The 16,588-nt window shown below is 46.6% G+C and overlaps 1 protein-coding gene across 1 annotated transcript in view; it reads left to right on the forward strand.

Moving 5' to 3' along the window:
* The window catches only part of itga9 (integrin, alpha 9), a 936,771-nt gene that overhangs the window by 155,106 nt on the left and 765,077 nt on the right, over window positions 1-16,588 (forward strand). The window contains exons 6-8 of the mRNA XM_072467362.1: window positions 2,606-2,735; window positions 4,368-4,453; window positions 13,272-13,334. Of these exons, the coding sequence (XP_072323463.1) occupies window positions 2,606-2,735; window positions 4,368-4,453; window positions 13,272-13,334 (279 nt within the window). The remainder of the gene's footprint in view (window positions 1-2,605; window positions 2,736-4,367; window positions 4,454-13,271; window positions 13,335-16,588) is intronic.

Genomic DNA, 16,588 nt, shown 5'->3' on the forward strand with positions numbered 1-16,588 from the left:
ATAAATTGCCCTTCGTGACCAAAAAGGTTATTGGGTTGCGGGGATAGGCGTGGTTGAGGGCTTAAGTGGGTCTGTGCAGACTCGATGGGCCGAGTGGCCTCCTTCTGCACTGTATGTTCTATTATATGGGCAATGGAATAGAGGACGTGGGGAAGAAGCAGGCAATCCTTTTAAGGCCGTGTGGGACCCAGGCCTATAGTCTAATCCTCAGCCTTGCATCCCCGAACCCGCCTGATTCTAGTTAATTCACAGATATACTAGAGTTGGTAAAGGCATTCTATCATCCAAAGCTGTCAGTCACCCTGCGTTATAAGTTTAAATCCATGGGGAGAGATCATTGCGACCTACATTATGAAGCATTGCGACTTTGGGGCTACCCTATACAGTACGCTGACAGATTGCTTAGTTTGTGGAGTTAATAATGAGGCATCCAGAGAAAGCTGTTAGCGGAGCCAGAAAGCAATTTTAAAAAGGCACTGGAGATAGAGAGAGCTGAGAAGGGCGCACAGGAGCTTCAGAGCATGCAAAATGGCAGAGTGGTTCATCAGTTAGAACGGGAAGCTGCAGTCAGCAGTGGTGCCAAAATTGAAGATGCTAGTTTTAAACGGGAAGCAAATGTAACAGCAAGCAGAGTCAGAAGATTTAGGAGAGTGTTTGCCATGCCAAGGCTCGAAGCAGAGTGTTATCGGTGCGGGGGTAATCATTCCCCAGAAGCTTGCAGATTTAAGGAAGCAGATGTTATTCATGCCACAGGAAATGGCACTTGAGGCACCGACGTATGTGCAAGCCAAGCCTGCTCAGTGCTAAAGGCAGTAGCACAGCCTTTTTTTCCCACAACTGATTTGAGTGTTCATTCTCTGAACAACGTGAAAGCGGGAAAGGTGCTTTTGGTTAATGGTAAACCTATAGAGATGGAAGTAGAGACCGGAGCATCCACTATCGTAATGGGGAAAACAATTCAACCTTTGGGTTCAAGGAAGACATCAGAGTGGCATATTAGCACAGTGGTTAGCACCGTTGCTTCACAGTGCCAAGGTCCCAGGTTTGATTCCCGCTTGGGTCACTGTCTGACGGAGTCTGCGCGTTTTCCCCGTGGGTTTCCTGCGGGTGATCCGGTTTCCTCCCACAAGTCCAGAAAGATGTGCTTGTTAGGTGAATTGGACATTCTGAATTTTCCTTCAGTGTACCCGAACAGGCACCGGAGTGTGGCGACTCGGGGATTTTCACAGTAACAGTAAATACAACTCCAATAACATCATACCCATTGTGGAGCCCAGCACAAGTGCAAGTCAAGGTTAAGGTGTTTGCTTGTTTCTATAATCAAAAATTCTAATTGTATGATCCGACTTTGTCTCCTAAGGTCCACACCAGCATGGATGCTAATTTCCAGCTATTTGCTTCACTTCATGAGGCATTAAGCAGCATCTGATATACAGGAAGGGATATGGACTCTGATAATACACTGTTGTAGTGTTGACAATCCATGTCTCAGAAATACTTATTCACTAACAAAACTATTTCAGTGCAGGTGCAACACTGGTATCGATTTGAAAATGTGAAAGTTTTCCCATGTATATCTAATCAGTCCTATTACTTACCTATTAGCCTGCACTGCATCATCAGTAAAGTGATAGAAAGAGTCATCAAGTGACAAATAATGTCACAAATAATGTGGTCTGTGACATTCACGTGAACCATAGGGCTTCAGATATTGGTTCCAGCTTTGCTCCAGACATGGATGTAAGGGGTGAATGATGGAGGAGGGGAAAGTGTTGCTGTGGCCCGAAGGAGTTCTCACAAAGTCAATAAGTGGCCAAATGTAAAACCCTCAATGGCTAGAATTTACCTGACACAAATGTAGATGGTTATGGCTGCTGTCATTGCATGTATTCCTCAGGTCACTTTCCTGGGTCCAACCATGTTCCTCTGCTTCGTTAATGATCTTCCTTCCATCACAATGTCAGGTGTGGGAATGATTACTGAAAACTCAATAACTTTCAACTTCATTCACAATCTCCAGTATCCTCCAATAACAAAACAGCCCATGTGTACTGACAATAGGATCTGGGTAACATCCACGCCTGGTCTGACAAGTAGCAGGTGAACACTTATGTTACGATGTATCAATTATTTACCACCTTGAAGAATAAGCTCCAAAATATCTCCTGTAAAAACACTTAATCCGTGAAGCAAAGGATTGACGCAGCATCTCTCAGACATCAATAGCTGTTCAATAACTTTTGATCTTGCAGTCACCTTTGATTGCCATGCAAATTTGCAAAGTGCGGTCTTGTAAGCAGGACTGGCTTTGAAATGTTATTTAAACCAGCATTAAAGATTGTGGAAAATCAATTTATTCTTGATGTAACTCAAGTTTACAATGGCACAATCTTTTCTGCGGGTTTAGTCAACTTTAGCCAGATTGCCTTCGGCTCAGACTTTGGTCACAAGAGGAACTTGCCAAAGGTCTCTCATTGAATACTGGTAACAACTGAGCAGGCACAGGGGTTATGAAATTAGCAATGTCGTTTCTTTGAGCAGTGAGTGGACGATGCTGCACTATTTCCATCAGTTCAGTGGACTTAACATCTGCTTTCATTTGCAGGATCTAGTTGTAATGGGGGCACCTGGGTCATACTACTGGACTGGCACAGTCAAAGTTTACAGTTTGAAAGAGGGCAAGTATTATCATTTTGAGGATCCAACCATTGGGGCGAGGCACTACCGTTACCTAGGTAAGTAATGCAAACCTTTTAGTATCTTGTAGTGCAAAAATATAAAATACTTGGCCGCTCATTGATAATTCAGCAACATTTGGTGAAAAATGATTTAGCCCCTGCTTCCTTCTGGTGTATTTGCACCAGAGACTGGAGTTGCAGTGAAATAGTTTAAATGGTACAGTTAAAATCAGGCTGAACTGAATCCGAAGAGAAGAGAATCACTACACTTTGACCTGTGTCACTGGGGCTGATTTTCCATTTAACTGCCTGGGTGATAAACTGATGGCAATTACAATAAATAAGAGTGGGCTTTTAGCACCCATCTCAGTTTCCCTGCTAAGTCCTTAGCAGTGATTTAAAAAAAAAATCACAGGACAAATTTTGGTAAGAAAGGCATCCCAATTTTTAACTTTTCTTCAGAAACCAAGAGATGGGACGTTGAGTTTTTACGGGGCTGTCCTGTATTGGTATTTGCAAATGGCAAACAGGTCTTGTCAGAATCACACAGTTCGCTAGTGCAAATGTACACAGAATTATGGATTGGTTCATCAAATTTGGTGGCATGTGAAACCATTGTGGCTGGAGTTTAGGCTGCTGAATCCTTTCTGGTGATACTGTCCAGCTCTTTCTCACTGTTTATGAAATATTTTGTGTTCATAACAGTTCATTCATTTATTCAGGGATCCCATCTTGTGCAACCCGACCATTAGAAACTGTGGTGTTCTTTGTGTTGCTTATTTAGGATGGTTGGCGTAGTGTTTCACAAAGACCTCAGTATAGCTTTTACTTTGTGTTTCACAAAGACCTCAGTATAGCTTTTATTTGCACTACTAAACTGGGTTTCGACACTTAGCCCTTATTAGAATACAGAATTGATCAATAACATCTAACTACACACACCTACTGCTAATCTCACTCACTGGTATAACTCTAATCTAATCTTCTCATACTAACTGCTCTTATGACCTCGCTCTAGCTGTGCTTACTCCTCTCTAAGGTCTAGCATCACTGCTTTATATAGTACTCTCTGCAGCTCCCTCGAGTGGCTATTCATGGTAGTACATTAACCCTTGTAATGCTAATAGTTATGATAATACCACAGAAACATCAAATGATCTTTGAAGTGGAGGAAGATTAATTTTACATGCACTCATTGGGCGGGGGCGACAGACATTAGACTATTGACTCAATTTCTGCATTCATGAGATGACCCATTTTATATTTGGACTCAGCATTCTTTCATAGTCCAAAATAAATATCTGTATCAATATTTGCCGGATTGTATCTCATAGGAAATGGACTTTACTGCCTGGAACACTTGCATTTAATTAAAACATCAAATTTGTGTAGTTTTTTTCCTGAAATGAGAGAACAACCAAAATAAGATCACAGGCTGCTTTAATCCAATTTCCCTTTTACAGTGAAGTATCTGCATTGGATTTCCTGAGAGTTGCTGTTCACACTGACCAATGTAACTGTAAGGCAGCCGCTGAACCTATTTGTTTACTTTTAGGTTGCGGGGGGGAGGAATAGAGCGGGGGGGGGGGGGGGGGGGGGGGGGGGGGGGATGGAGGCTCCTGAAACATGTCTTACTGTTAAGTTGAAACAGCTGGACTGTATGCTCCTTCTGCTCTTCTTTTTCTGTAGGCTATGCAGTGGGTACCGGTCATTTCACACACCCCAGTTCTTTGGAGATTGTAGGAGGAGCCCCGCAGGATGAAGGCATTGGAAAGGTACAGGTCGAAGCAAGTGTAACAAATTCAGTAATCCACCTTTACAACAAATGGTCGCAAAGGCCTACATGTCATGCCACATAGAGCTGCATTTCATTCTATTTTTCAAGTGTTATAAAGGGAGCATTTTGTCCCTGTGTTTACTTGAACAATTCTGTTTGCGGTGCTAAGAGTTTTATTTGAACTCGTGGGCTCGGAACATCTGGATCCAATTCTTGACAAGCAGCCTCAGTTATAAAGTTTTCTAGTTGTCTTCAGGTAATGTATATTATTGCTGGTGCATGGTTCAGGTCAAGGGAGCCGTCTTATTGTACTGAGCCTTTGTTTCCTGCTGGCAAACTGGGCTTGTGTGCTTCCCATGATTTCCCATCCATTAAAATTAATGAATCGAAAGTCTGGATGACTTGCGATTTCTTGACTTTCTTAAGTATATTCTTGGTGGCCAGGTTTCTGTGCCTGGATTGTGCATTTTTAAACCTTACCATTTTGTTTCAACATCATCGCACTGCATTCCTTGCAAGCTAACAGTACAGAACAAATAGGAATCTTTTTGTTTTGCTTCCTCTCATGGCACAAGGAGGGAATCTTCTGTTCTCACTGGCTGTGTCGCGCACTGCCTAGACAGAAATTAAACGGTGAAATCAGGCAGGTTCCAAATAAGCGTTTTTTGTTGTGCAGAAATGCAGGCATTCACCACATTGCATTGCTGCTGATCAATATTCGCATTAAAGTTTCTTTTTGCTGGGTGGGCTACAAACTTGGGCATCTCACATTTTAAAAATCACTGAACTTTCCTGAAGTTCTGAGAGCTGTTTATTTCAATGTACATTCCAGATTGCTACGCAGCCAAGCATCTGCATCATGGAGGAAACTTTGGGTAAAATTCTCTGTTTCAGAGACTGTGTTGACACCGGGACTGAATTGGCAGTGTTTGCCGCTCCCGTTGGGGGTGCTAGTCCTGGAGCTATTCAGGAAATACTAATGGGCCAGCACATTGCCTATGTTAAACTAGTGCAATTTTAATTCCCGCCGGCGTCGGATTTGCTGGGGCCGGAATTGGCACTGGAGAGCTTGACAAACTGGAGCTGCTTTTAAGCACTCCACTCCCCACACACTGTTGTTCAAGGCCCTGGTCCTCCTGGCAATCTCATCCACCTCCTCCTCGTCCAATGAGGTCTGGCATTCCTACTCCTCCAGCATGTCACCCCTCTGCTGCACGATGTTATGAAGGACGCAACAGGCCACCACGATGTGCGAGACCCTCTTGGGCTATATTGGAGGCCCCACCAGAATGGTCCAGGCACCAGTACCGCATCTTGAGGATTCCGATGCACCACTCAATGACGCTCCTGGTTGTTCCTGGGTGTTATAATGGGTTTCCGCATTGGTCTAGGGCCACTGGACAGGCGTTATTATCCAGTACTGCAGCGGATAACCCTTGTCGCCCAAGAACCAATCCCTCACCCGAATGAGCGCCTGAAAGATACCAGGGACAGACGGGTGCGCCAGGATATATGAGTCATGCGTGTTGCCTGGGTATTGGGCACAGACGTGTTTATGTTCATCTGGTGGTCACACACCAACTGCACATTCTGGGAGTGGAAGCTCTTCCAATTGATGAAGGGCCCCCCCGATGAACCGGTACAAATAGGGGGATATGGGTCCCATCTATCACCCCTGGACCTGGGGCATGCAAGCAATGGCAGCGAACCCTGCTGCCCGGGCATCCTGGTGGGCTTGGTTTAGACTGAAGTTTATGCTGCCCACCCATATTTGGCATCTGAAATGAAGCAGAAGCACATGTGCATGGATGTCTGGGATATACCTGCCAGGACCCCGCTCAAATCCTGGAAAGAGCCCGAGGAAATGAAGTTCAGGGCAACCGTCACCTTCACAGCCACCGGCAGCGGGTGTCATTCTCCATACCCCACGGTTCCAGGTGTGCCATCATATGGTATGGATGGCGCATGTCTACCTGCTCAGCCAAAGTTTTTGGCGGCATGTTTGATCCAGCAGGTCTTTGAAGGACAGGCGCTGAGCGAACATAGAACATTACAGCGCAGTACAGGCCCTTCGGCCCTCGATGTTGCGCCGACCTGTGAAACCACTCTAAAGCCCATCTACATTATTCCCTTATTGTCCATATGTCTATCCAATGACCATTTGAATGCCCTTAGTGTTGGCGAGTCCACTGCTGTTGCAGGCAGGGCATTCCACGCCCTTACTACTCTCTGAGTAAAGAACCTACCTATGACATCTGTCTTATATCTATCTCCCCTCAATTTAAAGGTATGTCCCCTTGTGCTAGACATCACCATCTGAGGAAAAAGGCTCTCACTGTCCACCCTATCTAATCCTCTGATCATCTTGTACGCCTCAATTAAGTCACCTCTTAACCTTCTTCTCTCTAACGAAAACAGCCTCAAGTCCCTCAGCCTTTCCTCATAAGATCGTCCCTCCATACCAGGCAACATTCTGGTAAATCTCCTCTGCACCCTTTCCAATGCTTCCACATCCTTCCTATAATGCGGCGACCAGAATTGCACGCAATACTCCAAATGCGGAAGCACCAGAGTGTTGTATAGCTGCAACATGACCTCATGGCTCCTAAACTCAATCCCTCTACCAATAAAAGCTAACACACCGTACGCCTTCTTAACAACCCTCTCAACCTGGGTGGCAACTTTCAGGGCTCTATGTACATGGACACCGAGATCTCTCTGCTCATCCACACTGCCAAGAACCTTACCATTAGCCCAGTACTCAGTCTTCCTGTTATTCCTTCCAAAATGAATCACCTGACACTTTTCTGCATTAAACTCCATTTGCCACCTCTCAGCCCTGCGCTGCAGCTTATCTATGTCCCTCTGTAACTTGTAACATCCTTCCGCACTGTCCACAACTCCACCGACTTTAGTGTAATCTGCAAATTTACTCACCCATCCTTCTACACCCTCCTCCAGGTCATTTATAAAAATGACAAACAGCAGTGGCCCCAAAACAGATCCTTATAGTACACCACTAGTAACTGGACTCCAGTCTGAACATTTCCCATCAAACACCACCCTTTGTCTTCTTCCAGCTAGCCAATTTCTGATCCAAACTGCTAAATCACCCTGAATCCCATGCCTCCGTATTTTCTGCAGTAGCCTACCATGGGGAACCTTATCAAACGCTTTACTGAAATCCATATACACCACATCAACTGCTTTACCCTCATCCACCTGTTTGGTCACCTTCTCAAAGAACTCAATAAGGTTTGTGAGGCACGACCTACCCTTCACAAAACCGTGTTGACTATCTCTAATCAAATTATTCCTTTCCAGACGATTATACATCCTATCTCTTCTAAACCTTTCTAAGATTTTTCCCACAACAGAAGTAAGGCTCACTGGTCTATAGTTACTGGGGTTATCTCTGCTCCCCTTCTTGAACAAGGGGACAACATTTGCTATCCTCCAGTCTTCTGGCACTATTCCTGTAGACAAAGATGACTTAAAGATCAAGGCAAAAGGCTCAGAAATCTCCTCCCTAGCTTCCCAGAGAATCCTAGGATAAATCCCATCCTGCCCAGGTGACTTATCTATTTTCACACTTTCCAGAATTGCTAACACCTCCTCCTTATGAACCTCAAGCCCTTCTATTCTGGTAGCCTGAATCTCAGTATTCACCTCGACAACATTGTCTTTTTCCTGTGTGTATACTGATGAAAAATATTCATTTAGCACCTCTCCTATCTCCTCGGATTCCAAGCACAACTTCCCACTACTGTCCTTGACTGGCCCTACTCTTACCCTAGTCATTCTTTTATTCCTGACATATCTATAGAAAGCTTTAGGGTTATTCTTGATCCTACCTGCCAAAGACTTCTCATGTCCCCTCCTGGCTCTTCTTAGCTCTCTCTTTAGGTCCTTCCTAGCTAACTTGTAACTCTTGAGCGCCCTAACTGAACCTTCATGTCTCATCTTTACATAAGTCTCCTTCTTCTTCTTGACAAGTGTTTCGACTGCTTTCGTAAACCACGGTTCCCTCACTCGACCACTTCCTCCCTGCCTGACAGGTACATACTTATCAAGGACACGCAGTAGCTGTTCCTTGAACAAGCTCCACATTTCCATTGTGCCCATCCCCTGCAGTTTTCCTCTCCATCCGATGCATCCTAAGTCTTGCCTCATCGCATCATAATTGCCTTTCCCCCAGATATAACTCTTGCCCTGCGGTATACACCTATCCCTTTCCATCACTAAAGTAAACGTAATCAAATTGTGGTCACGATCACCAAAGTGCTCACCTACCTCCAAATCTAACACCTGTCCTGGTTCATTACCCAGTACCAAATCCAATATGGCCTTGCCTCTCGTTGGCCTATCTACATACTGTGTCAGGAACCCCTCCTGCACACATTGGACAAAAACGGACCCATCTAATGTACTCGAACTATAGTGTTTCCAGTCAATATTTGGAAAGTTAAAGTCCCCCATAACAACTTCCCTGTTGCTTTCGCTTCTATCCAGAATCATCTTTGCAATCCTCTCCTCTACATCTCTGGAACTTTTCGGAGGCCGATAGAAAACCCCTAACAGGGTGACCTCTCCTTTCCTGTTTCTAACCTCAGCCCATACTACCTCAGTAGACGAGTCCTCATCAAACGTCCTTTCTGCCACCGTAATACTGTCCTTGACTAACAATGCCACCCCTCCCCCTCTTTTACCACCTTCCCTGAGCTTACTGAAATATCTAAATCCCGGCACCTGCAACAACCATTCCTGTCCCTGCTCTATCCATGTCTCCGAAGTGGCCACAACATCGAAGTCCCAGGTACCAACCCATGCCACAAGTTCACCCACCTTATTCCGGATGCTCCTGGCATTGACGAAGACACACTTTAAACCACCTTCCTGCCTGCCGGTACACTCCTGCAACTTTGAAACCCTACTCATGACCTGACTACTCTCAACCTCCTGTATACTGGAGCTACAATTCAGGTTCCCAAGCCCCTGCTGAACTAGTTTAAACCCTCCCGAAGAGCATTAGCAAATTTCCCCCCCAGAATATTGGTACCCCTCTGGTCCAGGTGCAGACTATCCCGTTTATAGAGGTCCCACCGACCCCAGAATGAGCCCCAATTATCCAGAAATCTGAGACCCTCCCTCCTGCACCATTCCTGTAGCCACGTGTTCAACTGCTCTCTCTCCCTATTCCTCGTCTCTCTAGCACGTGGCACGGGTAACAACCCAGAGATAATAACTCTGTTTGTCCTAGATCTAAGTTTCCACCCTAGCTCCCTGAATTCCTGCCTTACATCCCCATCCCTTTTCCTACCTATGTCGTTGGTACCTATGTGGACCACGACTTGGGGCTGCTCCCCCTCCCCCTTAAGGATCCCGAAAACACGATCCGAAACATCACGCACCCTGGCACCTGGGAGGCAACACACCAACCGTGAGTCTCTCTCGTTCCCACAGAATCTCCTATCTATCCCCCTAACTATGGAGTCTCCAATGACTAATGCTCTACTCCTCTCCCCCTTCCCTTCTGAACAACAGGGACAGACTCTGTGCCAGAGACCTGTACCCCATGGCTTAACCCTGGTAAGTCGACCCCCCCAATAGTATCCAAAGCGGTATACTTGTTACTAAGGGGAACGGCCACAGGGGATCCCTGTACTGACTGCTTCCTCCCAGCCCCTCTCACCGTCACCCATCTATCTTTATTCTTCGGAGTAACTACATCCCTGAAGCTTCTATCTATGACCAACTCTGCCTCCCGAATGATCCGAAGTTCATCCAACTCCAGCTCCAGTTCCCTAACGCGGTTTCTGAGGAGCTAGAGATGGGTGCACATCCCACAGATGAAATCAGCAGGGACACTGACGGCGTGCCTCACCTCAATCATTCTGCAGGAGGAACATTGCACTACCTTCCCTGTCATCCCCTCTAGATATATAAAAAAAGAAAGAACGAGCTTACCTGTTATTCACTCCCCTTCTCAGCAAGCACTCACTCAGCAACCTCTGCGCCCCGCACGATAACACCTGATGGAAAATAAATAAAAACTACTTCCCAGTCACCAGCCAATCCCTTATCTGCAGGCTGTGATGTCACGGTTCAACTTTCCACTTCTACCTGCCCTCGACCCTTCCTCTTGATCCTTACAGCGTTTGGGTTTTTTGGGTTAGAGGACACTGAAGAAGTGTTTCGGGTTTAAGTGTCACTTGACAAGAGCTCCTCCACAAACCACCTCCAAGTTAGGGTGAGCACACGGACGTATGCAAATTTCCCCTGCAACGGCCAATCAGCAGCTCCGCTCTGCTGCCCTCTGCTGGATGCTTGTCTTCACTTGAACAGCTAGGGTCTCTTGTTCAGGTACGCCTCCAAGTTAGGATGAGCACACGGACGTATGCACATTGCCTGATGCGGCAACTCCTTCACACCTCCTCCTCGGCCTGTTGGACGGCCGGCTCACCAGCTGGCCCCTGCTCCTCTGACGCAGGCCCCTCTTGTACAAGGTCCTCCCCGAGCAGCGCCTGTGCCTGCAGCCTTGGTTCCTCCACAAGGGCAGCTGCAGCCAGGTAGAATGCAACCATTCTGGTCTGTTGCTGGGGGAGGGGGGATAGACGAGATGTCAGCAAGATTAACATTGCTTTGCCCATTCTATTCCAACAGGCTAGACTGTGAGACTGTGACCCTGAGCTGCGCCCCAGCTCCACCCTCCACATTTCCAACCCCCCTCCCACAGTGGAACCATTGGCTGCCGTAACCCATGTCAGCGATAGGCTCTGCGGCCCCTGTCCAGGTGACAGCGGGTTGTGTGGTGGAACGGGTCACTGTGTGCCATCAACCGCCTCCATACTTTGAGGCTTGTGTGTAGGCAGGTCCCACAACAGGGGTTGGGCAAAGGGGGTGGGCCTCTGCTGGGAGCTCAGCTGCACTGTGATATGGATCCTGGGAGCCATATCAACTGGGGTCTGAGGGTTTCCAGAGGGGTAGCCCGGGTGGCCTTCCAAATGATTGAGGCTCTGTGAACATTTACAGGACACAGTGAGCAGTCGGCAGTGTACGCAACCAGAGACCTGTAACCTGTACCAAATGGTTGTCATTATAGCAACTACCGCAGCAATGGTGGTCCGTATCTGGCCACCTGTACCCTGAGGGGGACACCCCGGCTCCACGGGGCCGTCAGCAAGTTTCTTTATGCCACTCCACCCAGCTTTGGCACGCAGCCCCCAGCAAGCACTACATTTCTTTCCAGTGTATAACTATTAAAAACTTCTCTTACCTCCTCTCTCTCCCTCAGAAGCCTTGACACCCAGATCCTACTTTCCAATACTTGTTGTGAACCCCTCCTGTGTCATTTCCGCCTGAGAGGGGCAGAGAATCACGGAGGCCTGTAGCATACTGGGTCAAACCGATATTTAAACACATTCAAATGCCGGATTTGCATGCCAGTGCCTGCGTGGGGTGAAGCAAACAGCTTGAATATCTGGGCACAGATCATAAACAGCTTTAAAAATCCATTCATTTGATCAAACAGTAAAATTAAATTGGCACAAAAACAGAAAATACTGGACAATCGCAGCAGGTCTGACAGCATCTATGGAGAGAGAAAGGAGCTAACGTTTCGCGTCTGGATGTCTCTTTGTGAAAGCAGCTTTGACAAAGAGTCATCCAGACTCAAAATGTTTGCTCCCTTCTCTCTCCATAGATGCTGTCAGACCAACGGCAATTATCCAATATTGTCTCTTTCTGTTTCAAATTCCATCATCCACAGTAATTTGCTTTTATCTTCAAATAAAATTGGCATATTCTTGTCTCTCAAACATTAACCTAGTCAGCTTCAATTAATCTGTGCTTTCAAGGCTGGAATATATGGCTCAATCAATGCAAAAGGTAAATGTTCATTAACCATGCTCCATATACATAAGCCATAACCAGGTTTCCACCATAAATGTGCCTGTCAGAAAGCATTGGGTGCTCATTGAGACTAAATACATGGATCATCTTCACCCAGGTTGTGGGGCCAGAATTTCTGCTCAGACCGAGAGGTTCTGTGCCTTAGCGAAAATGGAAGCAGAGGTACAGGTCCCGTCCCTGAACCTGGCCTCTGCCACTTTTTTGGGGTTGGGGTCTGGTTTTAATGTGCACACATCCATGGTTCATGGAGGCAAAGTGCAGCTGCCTCAATGAAATCTGATTCAGGCTAGTGGAATGTGCAAAGCACAAATTGTGCAATTTAGACTTGGGAGGAGAAGGTCTAAAGCTGCCAGAAAGCTTTGGAGATGTAGGGTATCCACTTGGATAGGTATGCTACACTTTTGCATATGGTCGTGGAACACCATTAGGAGTGCCCAGGTGTCCTGTGGATGAAGTAAAGTGCTCCTTTGGCACTAAAATTAGTGCCTGAATGTGTGTGGAAAGTGCATAAACTCATTGGAAATGTCAAGTTCATCATTGGCTCTATTACGAAAACAGTCATTACACCTGTCAAGAGAGCTGTCAAGGCATTTAAATGTACCATCCTTTAAATACTAGAAGAGTTTATAACCACGAGGGCCTGTCACTCAAATTGTGAACTGGCAGGTACCCCATAATGATTGTGAAATCAGTCATGCAACACCAATCCTGTAATGATAACTCTCCGACTTATGTCAGTAGACAGATTGAAATAGCAAGCACTGATTTTTTAAAAACCCTGCAGACAGATTTTTCTAGTGTTTAAAGGACAGGACATTTATCTTTCAACACAAAAATAATGTTTATAATATGATCTACCTAATAAAGTTTGATATGATATAATGATATCTCACTTTCTTTTTTAGGTTTACATATTTAAGATTGACAATGACAAGCTCACCGCAATTTTCACAATTCCAGGAAAAGAGGTCAGTTTTTGAGACAGTTGATGTTTTGTTACACTGGACATGAGTTTGAAGATCTGACTTTGTACACATGGACTATATGTAGATATACATAGAGCCTTTCATGTCTTTGGAACATTTCAATGCACTTTTAAGAACATAGAACATATAGTGCAGAAGGAGGCCATTCGGCCCATCGAGCCGGCACCGACCCACTTAAGCCCTCACTTCCACCCTATCCCCGTTACCCAATAACTCCTCCTAACCCTTTTGGTCACTAAGGGCAATTTATAATGGCCAATCCACCTAACCTGCACGTCTTTGGACTGTGGGAGGAAACCGGAGCACCCAGAGGAAACCCACGCAGACATGGGAAGAACGTGCAAACTCCACACAGACAGTGACCCAGCGGGGAATCGAACCTGGGACCCTGGCGCTGTGAAGCCACAGTACTATCCATTTGTGCTACCAAGCTGCCCCTTTTGAATTAGCATAATAACTTTTCTGTAGGCAAATGTAATAGTCAATTTGTAGATTGTCTGATCAATGTTTATTCATGTGAATTATAAAGGAAAGCTAGTCTGTCAGTCTTGCGTAAGGAATCTTGGCTGAGAGTCCAAGCATTTATTAGAATACTGAACAACTGCGTCTCAGGGAAAGCTATGCTTGATTGACAGCTCTGGCTCTCAGATCTCTTCCGTCAATTTCACTATATCTATTTACATAGGATGAAGAGGTTTCAAGTGCTTGAAATTTCTGCTATTGATACTTTAACGGCTCTGATGATTGACACTTTTACTGCTGTAGTAACAGCAGGTTTACTGATTGAATGGCTGTTTTCCATCAGTTTTTTTAACTCATCCCATTATCACGGGCAGCACGGTAGCATTGTGGATAGCACAATTGCTTCACAGCTCCAGGGTCCCAGGTTCGATTCCGGCTTGGGTCACTGTCTGTGCGGAGTCTGCACATCCTCCCCGTGTGTGTGTGGGTTTCCTCCGGGTGCTCCGGTTTCCTCCCACAGTCCAAAGATGTGCAGGTTAGGTGGATTGGCCATGCTAAATTGCCCTTAGTGTCCAAAATTGCCCTTAGTGTTGGGTGGGGTTACTGGGTTATGGGGATAGGGTGGAGGTGTTGACCTTGGGTAGGGTGCTCTTTCCAAGAGCCGATGCAGACTCGATGGGCCGAATGGCCTCCTTCTGCACTGTAAATTCTATGATTTATTGGTTTGATATGGTGAGTATAGTGGGTCATGACATGAAGGTGCCATAGTTTGGCCTGGGAGATATGAGGAGTCATGGGAGGGGAAGGCGTCGGCACAAGCACATTATTTGGCATGGATGGGATATGGGAAGTGTGTAAGTTGTGAGGGTTTAGGACTAAAGGGCTTTACTGTTTTCATATTAATGGGGACTGGCCTTTCAAACAGCAGTCCCTGTGGCTGCCTTCTAACTCTTTCCAGATGTGGCCTGACTCCTGTTTATCCTGCCTCCCCGGAATGCAAATTGAGCCTTTGAGGGCACTTCATCCCTAGCCGGGAAAGCTGAGCCAGAAAATGTCCGACTCCTGTTAATCACCTCGAGGATGAACACCCAGCCCAAGGAGCCTTAAATCACAGATCTGCTAAAGTGCAGAAGGATGTCATTGGGCCTGTGGAATCTGGGCCAGATCTCTGCAAGATCAGTCTGGCTGGTCCCACTCTCCATTTTTTACCATAGCCTTGCTAATAATTTCCATTCGGCCTCCAGTGCCGCAGGTCAAGCAGTGCAACACAGATTGTAACCTCGAGCTGTGTGCAAAATGGTTTTCCTCACGTTGCCTTTTGTTATTTTGTCATTTACCTTCAATCAGAGCACTCTGGTTCTCAACCGTGCCTATCAGTGGGCAGGACTTTCTCTATGAGCTTCAGTGCCCTGATGTCCGGGGAAAGTGGGACTCAGATTCCGGCCCCTAACAGGTGGCTGTGATTTTACTTGAATTGGACAGTTAGTGGCTGGTGGGTGGTAGGTGTGTTCGCTGTCCAATTGAGAATAGTGAGTGGGCCTTCAAAGCTGGAGGACCAATAGGAGGCCGAATATGAGAAGCAGCAGGCTGCCTTTTCCGATGATTGAGAGAGAGGACATTGCCATTTTAGCATCTCTCTCTCTCCAGCTGTTTAATGTATTAAACATAAAAATAGACTGAGCAGCTGGGCCGCCATTATGGATGGGAACCCCTCTACACGGCTACATGCAGATGAGGTTAGGCAGGTAGGGGAGGGCATGGAAGTCAGTCAGTCTGCCACCCCACTTCTGGGTACCTGCAGGCTGACTTGCAAACTTCCAGTCATCCCTCCGACAAAAAGTAGGTTGCCTACTCACTGCTTGTGGGTAAGTAGTGCCACCCCTACCGCACCCCCTCCCACATCCAGGAAAATGGCTTGGGAGTGGGATGGAGCTCACGAATGAATGTGGTGCCTGCTCACTCCCATTGAGGGCTAAAATATCAGCCCAGTTTCTCCTTGTCTAGACCCTCATGATTTTGAATACTTCCATCAAAGTTCCTTTCAACCTTCACTTCCCTGAGGAGAAGAAGCCCATATTCGCCACTGAAGTCCCTCATCCCTGGAACCATTGGTGGCAGGAAGATTACAGGGGGTAATCCTTTAACAGAGCCAGAAAGCCTGTGAAGCTCAGCAGGAGGGAAGGCAGCGGACCCGGCCTTGGGTGGGGCTGCTCACGTCACGGTGGAAATGTTGACTGGGGTGATGGCACAAGAGTTTGAAAAACAGTTTGCGAAGCATTTTGAGGAGCAGGAAACTGTTAAGCAGCGAACTCGTAAGCAGTCAATTGAGGAGGCACTAGGTCCGATTCAGAAGAAGCTGTAAAAAACCACGGAGGCAGTGAAGAAGCATGGGGAGGTGCTGAAGTGTGTGGAGGTGGCCTTGTTGCGGCATAGTGATCGAATCACCTCGTTGGAAGCTGAGATGTTGCTGGTGGAGGAGAGGAAAAAGACTCTGAGGGCTAAGGTGATTTGGGGAACAGGTCGAGAAGACTGAACCTCAGAATCATGGGGTTACCGGAAGGGGTAGAGGGCCCGAAGCCAACTGAGTACTTTTCACTTTTCTCAGATGTTCGCCAAGCTTTTTGTTTTGGAGGGGGGGGGGGGTTCTCCCTTCTCACCCCTCCAAAGTTGGACCGGGCCCACCGAATACTCGGGTGAATGAGCCGCTGCGGGCGGTGATCATAGGATTCCACAGCTGCCAGGAGAAGGAGCGGGTTCTTTAGTGGGCCAAAGTG

Source organism: Scyliorhinus torazame, chromosome 11 (assembly GCF_047496885.1).
Source record: "Scyliorhinus torazame isolate Kashiwa2021f chromosome 11, sScyTor2.1, whole genome shotgun sequence".
Classification (NCBI taxonomy): domain Eukaryota; kingdom Metazoa; phylum Chordata; class Chondrichthyes; order Carcharhiniformes; family Scyliorhinidae; genus Scyliorhinus; species Scyliorhinus torazame.